The sequence below is a fragment of the Nannospalax galili genome, unplaced genomic scaffold (genome assembly GCF_000622305.1).
Source record: "Nannospalax galili isolate Female #2095 unplaced genomic scaffold, S.galili_v1.0 scaffold246, whole genome shotgun sequence".
In the NCBI taxonomy this organism is placed as follows: domain Eukaryota; kingdom Metazoa; phylum Chordata; class Mammalia; order Rodentia; family Spalacidae; genus Nannospalax; species Nannospalax galili.
In genome coordinates this window covers 1444212-1461427 of record NW_008356327.1, presented here as the reverse complement: position 1 = coordinate 1461427, position 17216 = coordinate 1444212, and the positions used below count along the sequence as shown (strand labels likewise).

At 36.9% G+C, this 17216-nt stretch overlaps 1 protein-coding gene across 6 annotated transcripts in view; it reads left to right on the top strand.

Moving 5' to 3' along the window:
- The window catches only part of Pibf1 (progesterone immunomodulatory binding factor 1), a 217340-nt gene that overhangs the window by 44929 nt on the left and 155195 nt on the right, over nucleotides 1-17216 (top strand). For all 6 annotated transcript variants that reach the window (XM_029556898.1, XM_029556899.1, XM_029556896.1 and 3 more), the window contains exon 10: nucleotides 15371-15469. In XM_029556898.1, coding sequence (XP_029412758.1) covers nucleotides 15371-15469 — 99 coding nt within the window. The remainder of the gene's footprint in view (nucleotides 1-15370; nucleotides 15470-17216) is intronic.

Below are 17216 nucleotides of genomic sequence, written 5' to 3'. Positions count from 1 at the left end.
AGTAGCCAGTTGTACAAGTTTTCCTTTGTTATTTTACTTCACAGTAATCTGTCCCTGTATTTTATGTGACTGAATCTTCCTTCTGGCAGATCTGAAATGTGGTTATAGCTTGACCCTTCAGTCCTTTACAATGTAAAAATAAATAGCATGTTCTTTTGAAGTCTTTTAACTTAAAATAGGCAAAAATGGGGTTTAGCAGTTTTTATAAAGAATAAAATTCAGGGACTAGAGAGATGGCTCAGCTGATAAGAGCACAGGCTGCTGTTGTAGAGGACCCAGGCTTGTTTCCCAGCACTCACATGGTGGCTAACAACCATCTCTAACTCCAGTTCCAGGGTTATCTGATGCCTTCTTCTGATCTCTGCCGGCATTGCATGACACTGGTGCATTTATATACATGCAGGCAATACATTCATACACATAAAATAAAAAATATATTTTTTTAAATGATAAGATTCAGAAAAGGCTTATATATAGTTTTATTGTGAATCTAGGTAAATTAGCCTTGCTTTGAACTTAGATACATAATTTTGTCATTTGTATTTTATCAGTGTACTGTTAGAATATGAATTAAAATATAACCCGTGCTTACAGTTTATATTTATAGTTGTTACCTTACCTTTCCTTAATAGATGAAAATATGAAACTAAGAACCGAGAATAAATTGCCTTTAGTTTGCTTTCTGTTCATTGGAGGAAAACTTGAATGTGGAAAGAACAGCTGGAGCTCTTGCCATCTAATCTTGGTATCTGTCTCTGTAGTCATTCTATAATCTTTTTAAATTAAGGATTTGAGAGAGGAAAAAGTATAGAAATAATGAACTTTAGAAAGAAATAAAGTGAAAGTTGGGTATTTGGACACATCAAAATAATTATAAGTGCAATTCAAATGTATGTATGCTGTGATTTCATCTGAGTTAGGCTTTCTGTACAGTTACTTTAAAATACAGTTTGTAGCTGTGAGAGATAATGAGGGACATAGTTGAGTGGCAAAATAAATCACATAAAAAAAACTTGCTGGGCTGTAAAGTTGGTTTAGCAGTTGAAGGTACTGACTGCTCTTTCATAGGACCTGGGTTCAATTCCCAGCACCCAAAATGGTAGCTGTCAACTGTCTATAACTCCAGTTTCAGGGGAATCTGATACCTTCTTCTGACCTCCAAGACCATTGCACAACAACGGGTGCACTTACATACATATAGGCAATACACTCATACACATAAAAAAATTAAAATAATAAAATATTTTTAAAATGTCTTGCTTAGTAGATATTATATGTAATGTTACAGACCCTCTTACACATTTGGAAATACAGGTAGGCGCATACCTGTAATTCAAGTACTCAGTGCTTCCATAGCTAGGAAGCACTACCTCATTTCTCAGGTAGAAGAAGAAGAATAGACACTATTCCAGAAGTTAAAAGCATAAGAGGTTTTGAGCAAAAAGATTAAGCTTAAACCCTGACTTTACCACTTAGTATCTGGGTGAATAAGCCACTTAATATCCTTAAAGTCTAATTTCCTCCTATAAAGTAAAAATGAGCTAACAGTAATACTTCACAAAGTAGCCTGTGAGGTTTAAATTAGATAGTATATATGAAAAGTACATTGTAAATTATAAAATCTGTAGTATGCATATAAAGGAAGTTATTTTGACACTTTTACCTTTATGTAATAGATATTATTCATTGTGATGACAATTTTAGTAAAATCATTGCATAAAGGCTAATTGATAACATTATGGATTTATTACTAGTAAAATCTATTATAAAATATAGAGGGTCTACATAATGGCTAACTTATTTTTTCCCAAAGAAATCCTTTAAAGGTTTGGAGATAAGTTCAGCTGATTAAATTTTTCCATAATTCAAACTTACCTTTAATCTAAGATACGTGATCGTGAACACAAAAGAAACTTGTAATGCTGTAAGAAGGATAAGAATGAATTTGTTAGCGGCATTCATTAGGCTCTTGCTGATACAAAGAATCTGGAAATTCAAATAGCTTAACAGTTGTTTGAAAGAGAGAGTGCAGTAGAAAAAGACAGATTGAGAAATGCTCTTAAGTGTAACTATCAGTGCTGTATTGCTTCCTAGCCCTAACAATGCTCTCTGGATCATAATTTACTGTCTTTCAAAAGTACTCAAAGAAGAACCTTAATGACAGACTTAAAATTTCTGTAGATTATTGGAGTGATATTAAACAGCTTTAAATCTCAAGTCTAAATTTACTTGTAAGAATTAGTTGAATATATGTAATACATTCCAATACATGAATTTAGATCTGGTGTACAGAGGCTCCATTCAGCATTTTAAAAGCACATATCTTCATTAGTGCTTTCACAAACAGACAGACCTCTTTTGTTCATAATCTACCGGATAGTTTGTGTAAGTTTTAAGTTCCTTTGTGAAGAAATGAGTACTCTGTATTTTCAGTTAGGTTATTCTGAAAGTATATGATTTGCACATAACTTAGTATCTTAATTCTGAATTAATTGTAAATGGATGTCTATCGTAGCTATCTTTGGTTATTAACCATATCCAGTGCACCTGTAGGGGTTACTGTATAGGTTCTTCACGTAATAATCTATAGATTTTGAGGTTCAAAAAAATACGTATTTTTATTCTTTGAGAATGCCATACAGTGTATTTTGATCATCTTCCACTCCCTATCCCCAGCTCCTCCCAGATCCAACGTCCCTTCTCTACCTACCCAACTTTGTGTCTCTTTAAAAAAACCAAACAACAGCAACAAACCATTGAGTCCAATTTGTGCTGCCCACATACTCTTGAATGTGGGTCCATCTACTGGATCATGGTCCACCTACCGATGGCTGCACCCTTAAAGAAAACTGACTTTCCCTCTCTTGGCTGCTATGAATTACCTATCCCTTCTCAACCATGGGTAAGCTGCCTCCCGACTCCATGTTGGGATTAGCACTGGCCAGCAACTCCAAAAGAGTTAACCCATCCCTGGGCTTATTTGTAAGCCTATGGTGTCTCGTGGGGACAACCCCCAACCCCCCCCCATTATAGGATAATTCCATTTAAACCCTTTTTTCCATGTGTATATGTTTTAGGATGCTTCTATAGTGGTAGGTTTCTATATGACCTTTTCAAAAGACCTTTAGTGGTAGCTACCCCTCCCTTTACTCCTTCCTATACCCTGCCTTCCCATCAAGATATATAAGATGGTCCACATAGGAGGCAGGGTGAGTCAAGTTGTGCTAGAATTTAGATATGCTTCTTTGTATATAGTTCTTTGGGCAGTGGAGGAGGCTGAGAAAGGAGGATTGGGCCAGATTTTTAAAGGCTATGTTGTCAGTGGAGAATTCTTGGAGAAGAGTGATATAGTTTACTCATTACAATTTTTGATTAACATTTTTATTTTTTATGTATACACTTTTATATTTATATATGTAAAAAAAATCAAATTGCATGTATGTAGTGCATCCATGTTGTATAGTGCCCATGAAGGCCAGAAAAGGGCATTGGGTCCCCTGGAACTGGAATTATGAATAGTTGTTAGCTGCCTGTGGGTGCTGGAAACCAAACCTAGGTCCTCTGCAAGAGAAGCCAGTGCTCTTAACCACTGAGCAATCCCTCTAGCCCTGGTTTATACTTTTTTTATATATATATATACTTTTTATAAATGGAGTTACTGGGTAGGGCAGATTATAGTTGAAATAGGCCTTAAAGGAGGAAGATTTGCTAATTGGTGTTGCAGAATTTAGGTGTGCAGATGTAGAGAGAGAATAACCATTGAATTAAAAACATAGGTAGTGGAATTGGCAACACCTAGTGACTGACTGGAAATAGACATGAGAAACAACTGATTCCAGTTTTCTGCTTCAGTCATCTAGGATTATAGATTGATGCTAAGACAGCACCTATACCTCTAGCTTGCAGACAAAATTTTAAAAGGAAGCTAACAATTAGCTACCCTAATCTTTTATGGAAGTGGCAGTTTGGGCCAAGCCCTAAAATACTTGCCTGAGGTCATATATACATATCTAGAATTGTTTCTCTCCTGTGCCCCATGTGTAGCTCCTTGCAGTCCTCCAGGAGTGAGTGAGGCTTTAAGGAGAAGTCTTCATTTTCCCCAAGGGTTTATTAAGACTATTATCATTTCCTTTTTGCATAGTAGAAAATCTTAAATAGCATTTCCATAATTACCATTTTTAAATGAAAACCTTCATATCCCTTGTTTTTTAGAAATTTTTATCTATTATTTTTATTTTATGTGTATGCATGTATTGCCTGCTTGTAGGTAAGTGCACACGTGTCATGCAATGCCTGCAGAGGTCAGAAGAGGCTGTTGGATCCCCTGGGACTGGAGTTATGGACAGTTAGTTGCTATGTGGGTGCTGGAATTCGAACCCAGGTCTTCTGCCAGAGCAACCAGTGTTCTTAACTGCTGAGCCATCTCTCCAGCCCCCATATCCCTTGTTTTAATAATAACTAGATTTAGTAAGCATTATTGCTTATCAAACATTGTCCTTAACACTTACTGTAGCAAGAATTGAGACCAAATTCTATGAGGTTGAGAGACTTAGTTTCCCCACTTTAATTTAATTTATTTGTTTATTGGTCTTTTTTTTTTTTTTTTTTTTTTTGAAACAGGGTCTCCCTGTAGCCCCAGCTGGCCTGAACTCACTACGTAGACCAGGCTGGCCTTGAATTCACAAAGATCTGCCTGTCTCTGCCTTCCAAAGGCTGGACTACAGGCATGTGCCACCACGCCCTAGTCTCCCTATTTTAAACCTGAGGAAAATGAGACAGAGAAAAGTGTGGCTTACCTGTGATTAGGAGCAGTTTGTTAATAAAATTGTGTGAGCATAGCTCTATAATGAAATATATATTGCTGTTTAACTGCTCAGGGCTATGAGAATACACCAGAAAATTTTTAGTGAAAACAATTTTCTTTTTTTTTAGGCAGGATCTCCCTGCAGCTCCAGCTGGCCTGGAACGCAACTGTGGAGACCAGGCTGGCCTCAGTCTCACAGAGATCCATCTGCCTCTGCCTCCCAAGTACTGGGATTAAGGATGTGTGCCTGGCTGAAAACTAATTTTTGAATAAAAGGTTAGCGTGTGTGTGTGTGTGTGTGTGTGTGTGTGTGTGTGTGTGTGTGTGTGCGCGTGTGTACGCGCATGTGTGTATGTGTGCTTGTGTGCTGGCACAGTGCCTGCAGAATTCAGAAGAGGGTATCAAATCCCCTAGAGCTGGAGTTGCAGGTTTTTATAAGCTGCCCAACATGGGTGTTGGGAACCTCTAATCCTCTGCAAGAGCAGCAAGTGCTTTTAACTTCTGAGCCATCTCCCCACCCCTAAAACTTGTTTCCTTAAATGGCATTTATAAATCAAACTCCTCTGTCTCAAAAAGACCAGAAAAAGCCTGGCGTGGTGGCACACGCCTTTAATCCCAGCACTTGGGAGGCAGAGGCAGGTGGATCTCTGTGAGTTCAAGGCCAGCCTGGTCTACATAGTGAGTTCCAGGACAGCTGGAGCTCGAGGGAGACCCTGTCTCAAAAAGAGAAAAAAAAAATTATTAATGTTTATTAATTGTACAACTAATGGTCTTCATTATGAGTTTTTCATATATTGTTTGTAAAGTACTTTGATCATAGTCACCCCAGTATCCTCTCTTTGTCCCCTCCCATCTTCTTCACAGTCTTCTATGTGCACGCACATGTGTGTTTGTGTGTGTGTGTGTGTATATTTACTCTAAATTCTGTGAGAGAAATCATATGTGATTTATCTTATTGAGTTTGGCTTATTTGACTTAACATGATGATAGTGATTTTTTTTCTTCATGGGTTAATACTTCATTGTCTTCATCTGTTGTTGTCACTTAGATGATTCCATAACTTGGTTATTGTAAATAATACTAGGGTAAGCATGGATGTGCTGGTATCTGTATTGTGTGCTGACTTTAAATCCTTCAGGTGTTATACGCAGGCCACATTCCACTCTTGAAGACTCAGTATGAATTATTAGAATTTTATAAAAGGATTTATTATTGGGACTGGAGAGATGGCTCAGCGATTAAGAGCAATGACTGCTCTTGCAGAGGACCCAGGTTCAATTCCAAGCTCCAAGATCACAGCTGGCAGCCATTCATAACTCCAGCGTCCTCTTCTGAATCTGTGGGCATTGCACAAGTGGGGTACACATGCAGGCAATACACTCATACATACACGTATAATAAAAATAATAAGTAAATAAAGTTAAAAAAGCATTTATATTTTGGAAGCTAGAACAGAAGATTTATGATATAATTGGGGGTAGGGACTCTCAGAGGTTTTATACATTTACTATTTATTGTCTTTATTCTTTACCTGCCATTTAAAAAAATTCACTATCAAGATTTTGACTTCCACCTCCACTGCAAGAGAGCTGTTTGAAATGGCAACATGACTCCCATGTTGCCAGTGTCTCGCTCATATTGTCACCCTAACTGTCAGCATTTTTAACTTTTGGTTAGTTCTACTTCTAGAAACCTGTTCTTGAACCAACTTCCATGATACCATCCCATTCATTGCCTTTTCCCCCTTCCTTGTCTGATTGCATCTGCTCAGGTCCAGCTCCTCTCCTGTCACCATGCCATTTCTGTGTAGCTATCTAATAGGTATCTTAAATTATGTGTCCAGAAGCAAACATCTGTCTCACACTGTACCCTCCACCTCCTCCAGTCTTACTCAGCTCAATTAAAGATGACTCCTCTTTTCTTGCTCAAACCAAAACCTTAAAGCCATCCTCAATCCCTTCCTACATTTTCTCATTCCATATCTATTTGACAGCAGATTGTTTTCATATAGCTTCCAAGTCAATGATTTTATACCATTTCATTGACTTTTACCTTTTAGCTCTTACTGTGGTAGCCTCTGAAGTGGTTCCAGCCTCCTTTCGTATCCACTTCAGTTTGTTCTTAACACAGTTCCCATTTTGTTCTCTCTCTCGCTCTCTCTCTCTCTCTCTCTCTCTCTCTCTCTCTCTCTGTGTGTGTGTGTGTGTGTTTGTGTGTGTGTGTGTACGAGGGAGGTGTATGTCTGCATAGTACATATGGCTATTACAGGGCAACTTTGTGGAGTCAGTTCCTTCAATCCTGTGGATTGAACTTAGGTCAGCATGGCTTGCAACTTTACCAGCTGGGTCCTCTCATCAGCCTGGTTCCTGTAAACAATTAAGTCAAATTGGATCATTCTTCTGCTCAAATAAAAAATGTTCTCATCTCAGTAAAAATCTAAATGATTTTAATTGTCTGTGATACTACCTGATCTGTGCTCAGTTTCCACGTCTTCATTTTACTGTTCTAGTCACTTGCTCAGACACTGACTTTCTGTTTCTGAGTTGAGCTTGTTGGTTTGTTTTTGGGATGTGTGTGTGTGTGTGTGTGTGTGTGTGTGTGTGTGTGTGTCTTGTTCTACATAGTTTTGCTATGTAACACAGACATTGCTCAGCCTCCTGAGAGTGGGCATTATAGGTGCCTGCCACCATGCTCAGCTTGGCCTCCTGTTTCTTTATCTGCTAGGCTTACTCTCACTGTAGGACCTGTGTGTTTGTAGTTCCTGCTCTTAACTGTCCACCCCTGGGTCTCTATGGATCCCTGTTTGCTAGATTTCTCAAGTCTGGAAGTGTCCTATGTGGTCTTTTCTTGCTTTCTTATTTAAAATAAGTCCCTTTTTTCCTTCCCCGTGCTCACTAGCCCCTTTGCTTTCTTTTTCTTTTTACTTAATTATTATGATTGTGGGACGTGTGTGTGTGTGTGTGTGTGTGTGTGAGTGTGATGTGGGGGTGTGCATGCATTTGGAGGTAACAAGACCACTTGGTGGAGTTGGTTCTCTCCTTCCTTCTTTACATGGGTTCCAGGGATTAACTGATGTCGCCAGGCTCATGCAGCAAGAGCCTTTACGCTCTGAACCATCTCACCTGCCCTACTGCTTTGTCTGCAGAGCAATTATGACCTGCTGACATCCTACTTAGGTATTTAAATTTTTTCTCTACTAGAATGTAACCTCTTTGAGTTAGACATTTTCATATGTTGTTCAGAGCCAGGTTCCCATGTGCCAGGGACAATACATAGTAAAGGCTCAATATAGATTTATTAAATAAGAGGACGAATTGGTAGTTTTTAAAGAAATCAGTTTTAACCGTTGGTTTTGAAGAAAACACAATGGTTTCTGATTGACTAGGGCTGAGCCTAGTGACTGATAGAGAAGTCACACAGCTAATCACCACATTTACTGTTTCATTTTGATATATTAATTTTGTAAACCTCAGCATATTAATGGATTTAAAGTGACTATTTTGTATTTTGCTATGTAAATTTTTCATGCATATGAACTTCTCTTGTACATGGATGCTTAACCTGATATGAGTTAGGTAACTACCAGTTTGACCCCATAAATGAAAAAGCCTGCTTGAACACCAGCTGGTTGTCCATTTTATGTGGCTATAACAGAATACATCAGAGTAGGTAATTTTTAGTGAACATGAGTCTATTAGCTCATTGTACTGGGAGCTGGGACATTCAATGTTGGAAAGCTAGCGTCTGGCAGGGGCCTTTTTCCTATATCCTCACATAGCCGAAGGCTGAACAGCACAGCACATGAGCAAGGGGCAGCCAGCCTTACCCTTTGTAACAGCCTCAGTCCCACTCAGAAAAGCTTCTCCTCCCTTATGACCTGCTCATCCCTGAAGGATTTCCTCATTATACCATTACAGCAGGAATTAAATTTCAACGTAAGTTTTGGAAGAGAAGGATATTCAAACCATAGCACCAGTTATGAATGAAGAATAAGAAATTGTAGCATTGTCAGTCAACCATGATCTCAAAGTATTTCTACTCCTAAAATGCATAGCTTCTCTCAAGAAATGTTAAGAATTCCTGCCAGGTGCTGTAGCATATGCCTGTAATCTCAGAACTCAAGAGGCTGAGTCAGAAGGATTGCAGTTACAGGCCAGCCTTGGCAAAACCCTCAAAAAAAAAGAGAGATTTCCATTTCACTCAGTTTCTTCTTATGTCCTAGTCATTTACTTTTCAACTCACTTAAAGGCAAAATTCCTGATCATTGGTTATGCACAGAAGATGTACCATATCAAATCTTGGCTTCTTTCATCTTAGAAATAAGTATAACCTATGTAAATGTTTTATGTTGTCCCATCACCCTCCCCCCAGGGAAAAGAATCTGAAAGTACAAGTGATTAATTAAAATACTTTCCCTATAAATAAACTTGTCCTGCTCCTGTTTCTGTCCTTTTTTGTTCCAAGTGAAAAAATATATTCACTTGTATTAACCAAGGATATTTAAACATGAAAGCAAAAGGAAAAGAGGTTGCTCTGTTGTGCTTGTTGTGTGCTTCTGACAGCCACTTCAGTGTCTACTCTTTTCAAGTTAATATCCATTACTGTGTTTACTCAGGCTAAGACATACCCATGACAATGCCAAAATCTAAGTTGTTCCTGTTAGAATTTCAAAGTTCTTAAAGTTTTCCTCATTCTTCTAACATTTTCCTTGGCATTTTTCAGATATAAATTTAGATTTAGCCTATTGATACCATGAAATTTATCTTCTAGAAGAGAGAAAATATATTCCATTCTATTCAGTAGTCTGTGGTTTTGCATGTTTTGTGTTGACATTTTTAGGCTTCAGTTGTGAGAAATTTTAATAAATTTATATATATTAAATTGTCTATTTCACAAAAGACATTATAGAGCATGCCAATATACTTATTTAGTGTAATATTACACCTTAGTTGTTTAGACAAACAATAAGAACTTAACTTTTAAGTTTCTCTTTGAATATTATGATTTGTCTTTATCACCCAGGTTTAAATATTGTGATTTGTCGCTATCACTCTGGTTTATGCTGTTTCTCTGTCATAATTATTATAGGGCCCTTTTTGTAAACAGTACTCCAAGTCTGAAAAAACTGCACTTGGGATAGTCACTTTTTCTTTGCATTCCAAACAGAATAAGCACTCCCTTTCCCCTTTACTTCCATCTTCCCACTCAATACATGTTTTACAAGCTAACATAGGGAAGATAGGCGAGATGCAGGTCAATCTGAGAGAGGAAGTCAGTAGGAAACAACAGGAAAGAATCATGAAAAACAAAGTTTGGAGATGAAAAGAATTTTTAAAGTTCATGAATTGTCAGACCTTATCTGCAGGTTCTGTATTCACTAATTCAACCAACTGCAGATAAAAATATTTTGAAATAGATTGTGTCTGTGCTGAATTTATACAGATTTTTTTTTCTTTTAAATCTTTTTGAGACAGGGTCTCCCTGTAGCCCCAGCTGGCCTGAACTCCCTGTGTAGACCAGGCTGGCCTTGAACTCACGGAGCCCCACCCGCCTCTGCCTCCCCAGTGCTGGGACTAAAGGCGTGTGCCACCATGCCCAACTTGTTCATTATTTCTTAATTGGTGCAGTGCAACAACAACTTACATTTACATTATATTTACATTGTATTGGGTATTCTGAGTAGTCTAGAAATAAAGTGTATAAGGGATGCCTATTATAAGTAATATGCAAATATATGCCATCTTATATACAAGACTTACAGGATCTTTGGGTTTTGTATCCTTAGGGTGGGGCCTATGGGGTAGGAGCCAGTAGAGGATATTCTGGAACCAAACTTGTAAAGATACTGAAGGACTGTGGAATTGCTCTTTGTGCTCAGAATTGCTTTGGCTATCCAGGGCCTTTTGTGATTCCATATGAATTTTAGGATTTTTTTCCCTATTTCTGTGAAGAATGTCACGGGGATTTTGACTGGGATTGCACTGAATCTATGGTTTTTTTTTTTTTTTTTTTTTTTTTTTTTTTTTTAGGCCTGTGGATTTTACGTTTTAAAATGTTTGTTATGTTAGCCAGTTGGCTAACTCCCAATATCCTTCTCTGTTACTATAATACATTTTGTTGCATTCAGTTTAAAAACAAAAAACAAAAATCTGATCTCCATTAGCTTATATGTGCTATAGATAGCTTCTGTCAATTTTTCAAGTTTCTCTTTTGAGGAACATTTGAATTCCTGCTATTTGTTCTATAATTACATTTGTTACATCTTCTAATGTATTTAACATTTGGAAATGGATTATTTATTAATTACGTGGAAGTTACTGTTTTATCTGTAGCAGGAATGCAACCCATCTGGTGTTTTGTCAAACTAGTCTAATTTTGAAAGAGCATGCTATACTGTGGAAGCAAATGTATAACATGCTCACAATTTTTTCAAAGCTAATTTTGATTTGACATCTGTTTGCACCGTGATGTGGTCATGCAACACAAACCTCGTAATGTCAAAATATCCCAAGAAGAAAATGTCTGTGGAAAAAAAGGGAATCCTAGAAAGGCCACACAGTGTAATTCAGAGCACAGAATCTAGATGGAGAATGGTTGCACTTTGAACTCTAGTGTACTTACTATGTGACCTTGGACTGACTCTTTGTGTTTTCATAATCTCATCTGTAAAACAGAAATAATGATACAACCTAGAGTTGTGACAAGCAAGTTACCATTTTGGTTTCTTTTCTCATTACTGTGACCAAATACCTAACAAAAGGCAGTTTGAGGGAGGGTTTACCATCTGGCTTACAGTCATTCCATCCTGGTGGGAAAGACGAGGCAGCAAGAGCAGGAGGCAAGCTGGTCACAATGCATCTGCCCTCAGGAAGTGGAGAGTGAATAGGAAGTGGGGTCAGCTATAAATCCTCAAGGCCTGCCTCCCACCCCCCATGACCACCTTCCTGCAGCACGATTCCACCTTCTAAAGGTTTTTACAACTTTCCCAAACAGTGCCACCAATTGGGTACCGTGTGTTCAAACCCAGGAGCCTATGGAGGATATTTCGGTCTCTGTATGTGAAGTACCCAGTACACCCTCTGACATATGGCAAACACTATATATTTACTATAGCCATTGTTGTCAGTGTTAGAATATATTCAGTTTATCTCAAACTTAATTTGAAACATGCCAATTAATAATTTTGAAGGAAATATAAATTATGTCGATTGTAGACTTGTTATGAAAGATATGGCACCTGAGAAAAACAAGTTTATTAGAAAATCTTACCTGTACACACCTATGAAATAGACTAATGGAAAAAGCCTGAGCTTCTAGAATATACCCTATTTACTTTTGTCTTCTCTTTTAGAATTGCCTTATGTTTGTCCTTTAAGGTTTCTTAAATGCATGGCATTTTAAAAGGATGTTTCCCAGAGCTGGAAAGGTGGCTCAGGGGTTAAGAGCACTTGTTCTTCTTCCAGAGGTTCTAGGTTCAGGTCCCACATGGCAGCTCTGTCATTCTCTTCTGGCCTTTGCAGGCACTACACACATACCCCAATAAACACACAGGCAATCAAAACATTTGTATAAACAAAAATAAATAAATCACTTTAAAACATGTTTTTGTTCATTCTCTTATGTCACCTATTACAGCCAAAAATAATTACCTCCTCTTTGTATGCCTTAGTATAGCACTATACTTAGCTAGATAATAGAGATTATGGCATAGTGAATTATACTATTACTGTCTAATCATACTTCTTCTTAGAAGCCCTTAGCTTGTTCTGGACTTTTAAGTAAATCTCTATGGCTTGGTCTTATTTCTAATGCTCATTGGTATGAAAAAAAATATATATATATAGTTAGGAACTGAGGCTTCTCCATCTACTAACTAAGCATTCATGTTTAATTAGTACTGCAAATGTGATCTACTTGGAATTCTACTTAAATCACATATAAAATAATGAAGCACTTTTGAGAAATGAAAACTAAAACTAATTTGTGAATTACTAACTAAAATATTTAGGTCATCCTGGAGTGAAAAATAAATAAAAGTTTATGATACTTAGAACATTAAATTAAAACTAATTTGTGAATTATTAACTAAAATATTTAGGTCATCCTGGAGTGAAAAATATATAAATGTTTATGATACTTAGAACATTTTATTCTCTAAAATTTATTTTCAGTGTTTTGTTTGGTTTTAAGAATAGAAGAACAATATGTCATTTTGTAATAGCTACTTTTAAGAAAGCATTTCTAGTTTAGATAATAGCATACAAAAATTATTATTGTTTTTTTAAACAAGTATGACCTCTACTCCAATTTTAAAACTATTTTATTTCTGGCTCATAAACATTGGCTGATGAAATCTGTAATGGTTGTCATATTCTAAATTTGTTACTAGTATCACTGTGCAAAAGATTACATTGAGTATTGGCACAGCAAGTATGATCTCTAAGCATTTTTATCTAGGATGTATTACAGAGATTTATTCTACCCATGTGCATTTTCATGACTTCCTACTGATGTTCTCAATGAAAAATAAAAAATCCAAATTTTTGTATCCAGCCCAGTTCTTTATGAGAGATAGTGTGGTATGATGTAGAAAGCATGGGCTTTGGAGTAATCTTAACTACAGTCAACCTATAACCCTTTTACACTTAGACTGTGTCACCTAGGGCCAGTTATTGAAGCCCCCTAAACTTCACTCTGCCAAAGATGCATCTTAAGGGATTTGTAGAGATTATGTGAGCAAAATCATTTATGGTATCGTTTATATTTCTTTATATTATAGCTCTACTAAGAAAGGAGATTCTGGGCTGGAGAGATGGCTCAGCGCTTAAGAACACTGACTGTTCTTGGAGAAGACCTGGGTTCAAATCCCAGCACCCACATGGCAGCTAACAACTTTCTGTAACTCCAGTTCCAGGGGCTCTGACAGCCTCTTCTGTGGGGCATTGCATGACACAGGTGCACTTACCTACATGCAGGCAATATACACATACACATAAAATAAAAAAAATAAAATACTAAAAAAAAGGAGATTCTTTTTTTAAAGTTAAGTGATTGTCTAAATGAAGATGAGTTGATATTTTTCTTTTAATTTAATTTATTTTTATTTTGTGTCTTGGTGTTCTGCCTGCATCTGTGTAAGTATACAGTGTGCATGCAAAGCCCATGGAGTCCAAAAGAGGGTGTAGAATCCCCAGGAATTCGAGTTACGTTATGGACAGTTGTTAGCTGCCATGTGGTGCTGGGAACCAAACCCAGGTCCTTTACAAGAGTAGCTGATATGCTTAACTGCTGAGCCATCTTTCTAGCCCCTTGGTATTTTCTTGATCAAAGTTTCATCTGTATTAAAAACATTAAGTACAATTTGATCTGGGAAGGCTCGTGTATAATCTAAGCAGTCACTGTTGTTACCTTCCCTCTTTTCAGCACTCACCTTAACTGTCACTAACAGTAACCATTTCAGTTCCTACTGTTATCACAGCTTAAACAGATGATTTATGTCACACCCTGGCCTCCTAGTCCTTGAGCCCTACATGACTACTGTTCTCCTTCATTTAACTGCTCTAATGGTGACACTGTGCTTTGTGGTCAACTAAAATTCAGCCACAAAAAGTGCTATTCTGTCCCCAAATCTCTGTTCTTTAATAGCAGTCTTTAGTCTTATTATCTCTAGTTATCTTGCACATGACTTCTGCTTAATCTGTTTGGCATTTTTTCAGGCTATCTAAGTCTTTTTTCCTTCTATTCTCATAATTTTTCAGCCTTCCTGTGTTTACTTCTCCTCTTGCACAACTCAGATCCCAAGGTCCACTGTTTCACCTGTTCTCTTGCCAATATCTCAGATTTCATTCCTGATTTAATTCTTAATGATCTCCACTGACAGATATACCTTTCACTTAAATATTTTATACAGGGGGCTGGAGAGATGGTTCAGCGGCTAAGAGCACTGGCTCTTAACCTGCGTTTAATTCCTAGCACCCACATGGTTGCTAACAACCATCCATAACTCCATTTCCATGGGATCTGATGCCCTCTTCTGTCCTCTTCAGGTATTGCACAACACAGGTGCACTTAACACACATAGGGAATATACTCATATACATAAAATAAAAAAATTTTAAATATTTTATTAATTGTGCCAAACTCAATATCCTTGTGGATAATATTACACTTACCTCATTGGATTATGGGAAGAATAAATATATCTATTTATAAACCATTTAACCTACCCTTCAACCCCTAAGGAGAAAAGCTATAGAGAAACTTTTCAAATTATGGGGACTCTTCTGATCCTTGCTGGCATTCTCCATGACCAAATAAATGCAACTAAATTCTAATATCCATTCTAGTTCTATTTAGAAATAGACCATGTTTGCACCTACATTGCTGTATGCTGTTAGAACACTCTTTAAGCCAGGTAGCTTCATGCACTGTACACTTGGGGTCACCAACCTCTAGGGAGTCCTTGATTCTTTCGTTTAGTATAACTTCATGCAAGCAAGTTTATGAATCTTTAAAACATAAATACCCATGCATATAAAATAACTGAGATGCATTTTTGGATTTTAGAAATCTCCGTGAAGCGAGGGATAATGCTTTGGCTGAAAAGGACCGAGCAGTGATGGCTGAGAAGGATGCTTTAGAAAAACATGATCAACTCTTAGATAGGTAAGGAACATGAAAACAGATCTGTTAAACTCTTCAGTGCTGCTCTTATTTTTTTGTTGTTTTTTTTAGAAGGTATGTTTTTAAACAAGGTATAGTTGTTTATGCCTATAATCTGAGCACTTGGGATGCTGATGCAGGAGGACTGCCGGGAGTTGGAGGCCAGCCTGGGATGCATAGAATATTCTAGGCCAGCCAGGGTTACTTGTTTTACAAAAACAGTGAATGTATGTATGTCTGAGTATGTGTGTGAGGGAGTGTGTGTTATGTGTGTTTAATAAAATCATGGTTTTCATTTCAGTTGTAATTTAAATTAAATGCATGTCTTTGGAATATATAATAATTAGCATATATTGAAAACATGATGTAGAGCAGTTAAGTCACTCCAGAAAGTTCCTTAGATCCTTAGACCCCATGTGTATATGAGTACATTTTTATTTCTCTTGGGTAAGCACCTAGGAGTAGAATTACCAATCAGAGTATAAAATTTTAGTATAAAAGAACTTGCAAAACTTATTCAGTGTGGTTGAATCATTGTATAATCCTCCAATCATTTTTCAGTCTCTGTGTTCTAAATGTATATGTTTTGTAGAAAAGGCAGGAGAGAATAATTGATCTCCAATTATCAGTGCAAATTTATAATTATTTTTAGATAGCCTTGTTAAAAGGAAAATCAGTGATGAATATTAAGTTAAAGATCATTACTTTGTTGGGGCTGGAGAGTCGGCTCAGCAGTTAAGAACACTGACTGCTGATGCAAAGGACCCGGGTTTGATTCCCAGCACCCACATGTCTGTAACTCCAATTCCAGGGGACCCAATGTCCTCTTCTGACCTCTGTGGTCATTGCACAACATGAGTGCACTTAGACACCTGCAGGCAGTATACTCATACACATAAAATAAAAATAATAAAATATTTTTATATAAAAAAAGATCAGTAACGTACTCTAAATTTTAAATAGTTTGACTGCATGTGCAGTAAAAAATGGGTTCTTTTTTCTTTTTAAAAACTTTTAATTTGAAATAATTCCACACAAGGAAAGCTGCTGAAGTAGCAAAGACAGTTTACATATGCCTTTTACATAGTAATAAGTTTTTGAAATTAAGCCCTATAGATTAATTTGTGGGTTTTTTGTTTGTTTGTTTGTTTTTTTATAAAGACCAGCTCTCACTATATTACCCAGCCTGGCGTCAGAGTCTTAGACTTAAATTGTTCCTCTTTTCTCAGCCTCCTAAGTAGCCGAAACTATAGGCACTTACCACCATGCCTGGCTTCTAATTATAATATAAGCCATATAGAAAACTAAAATTGGAGCAGTGGATATTCTTTAGTGGTAAACCATTGCCTAGCATGTGCCAGGCCCAAAGGTGTATCTGCAACCCTGGTAAAAACAAAGAAACAAACAAAAATCCTACTGTAACAAAGTTGATAAAAAGTAGAGAAAAATAAAAATTAAATTGAATTACAGAATTGGGATCTAATTTTTTTTTTTAATTAAAAGAAGCATTTCATTACAACAGCATTAACCTATTCAATAACATTTTTCTGACCTAGGGTACATCTCTTTCAAAATTGGCTGTACATTTCTAGGTTTACAGATGAATTATTACACTTATAAAATCTTATACTCATTATAAACTCTCTAAGAGATAAAATTAAATTAGGTTCCAATGTTTAAAAAAGATCTCCTCTTCATTGTCAAAACACACAGTTTCATACAGAAAAATTCATTCCAAGCCTATTGACAT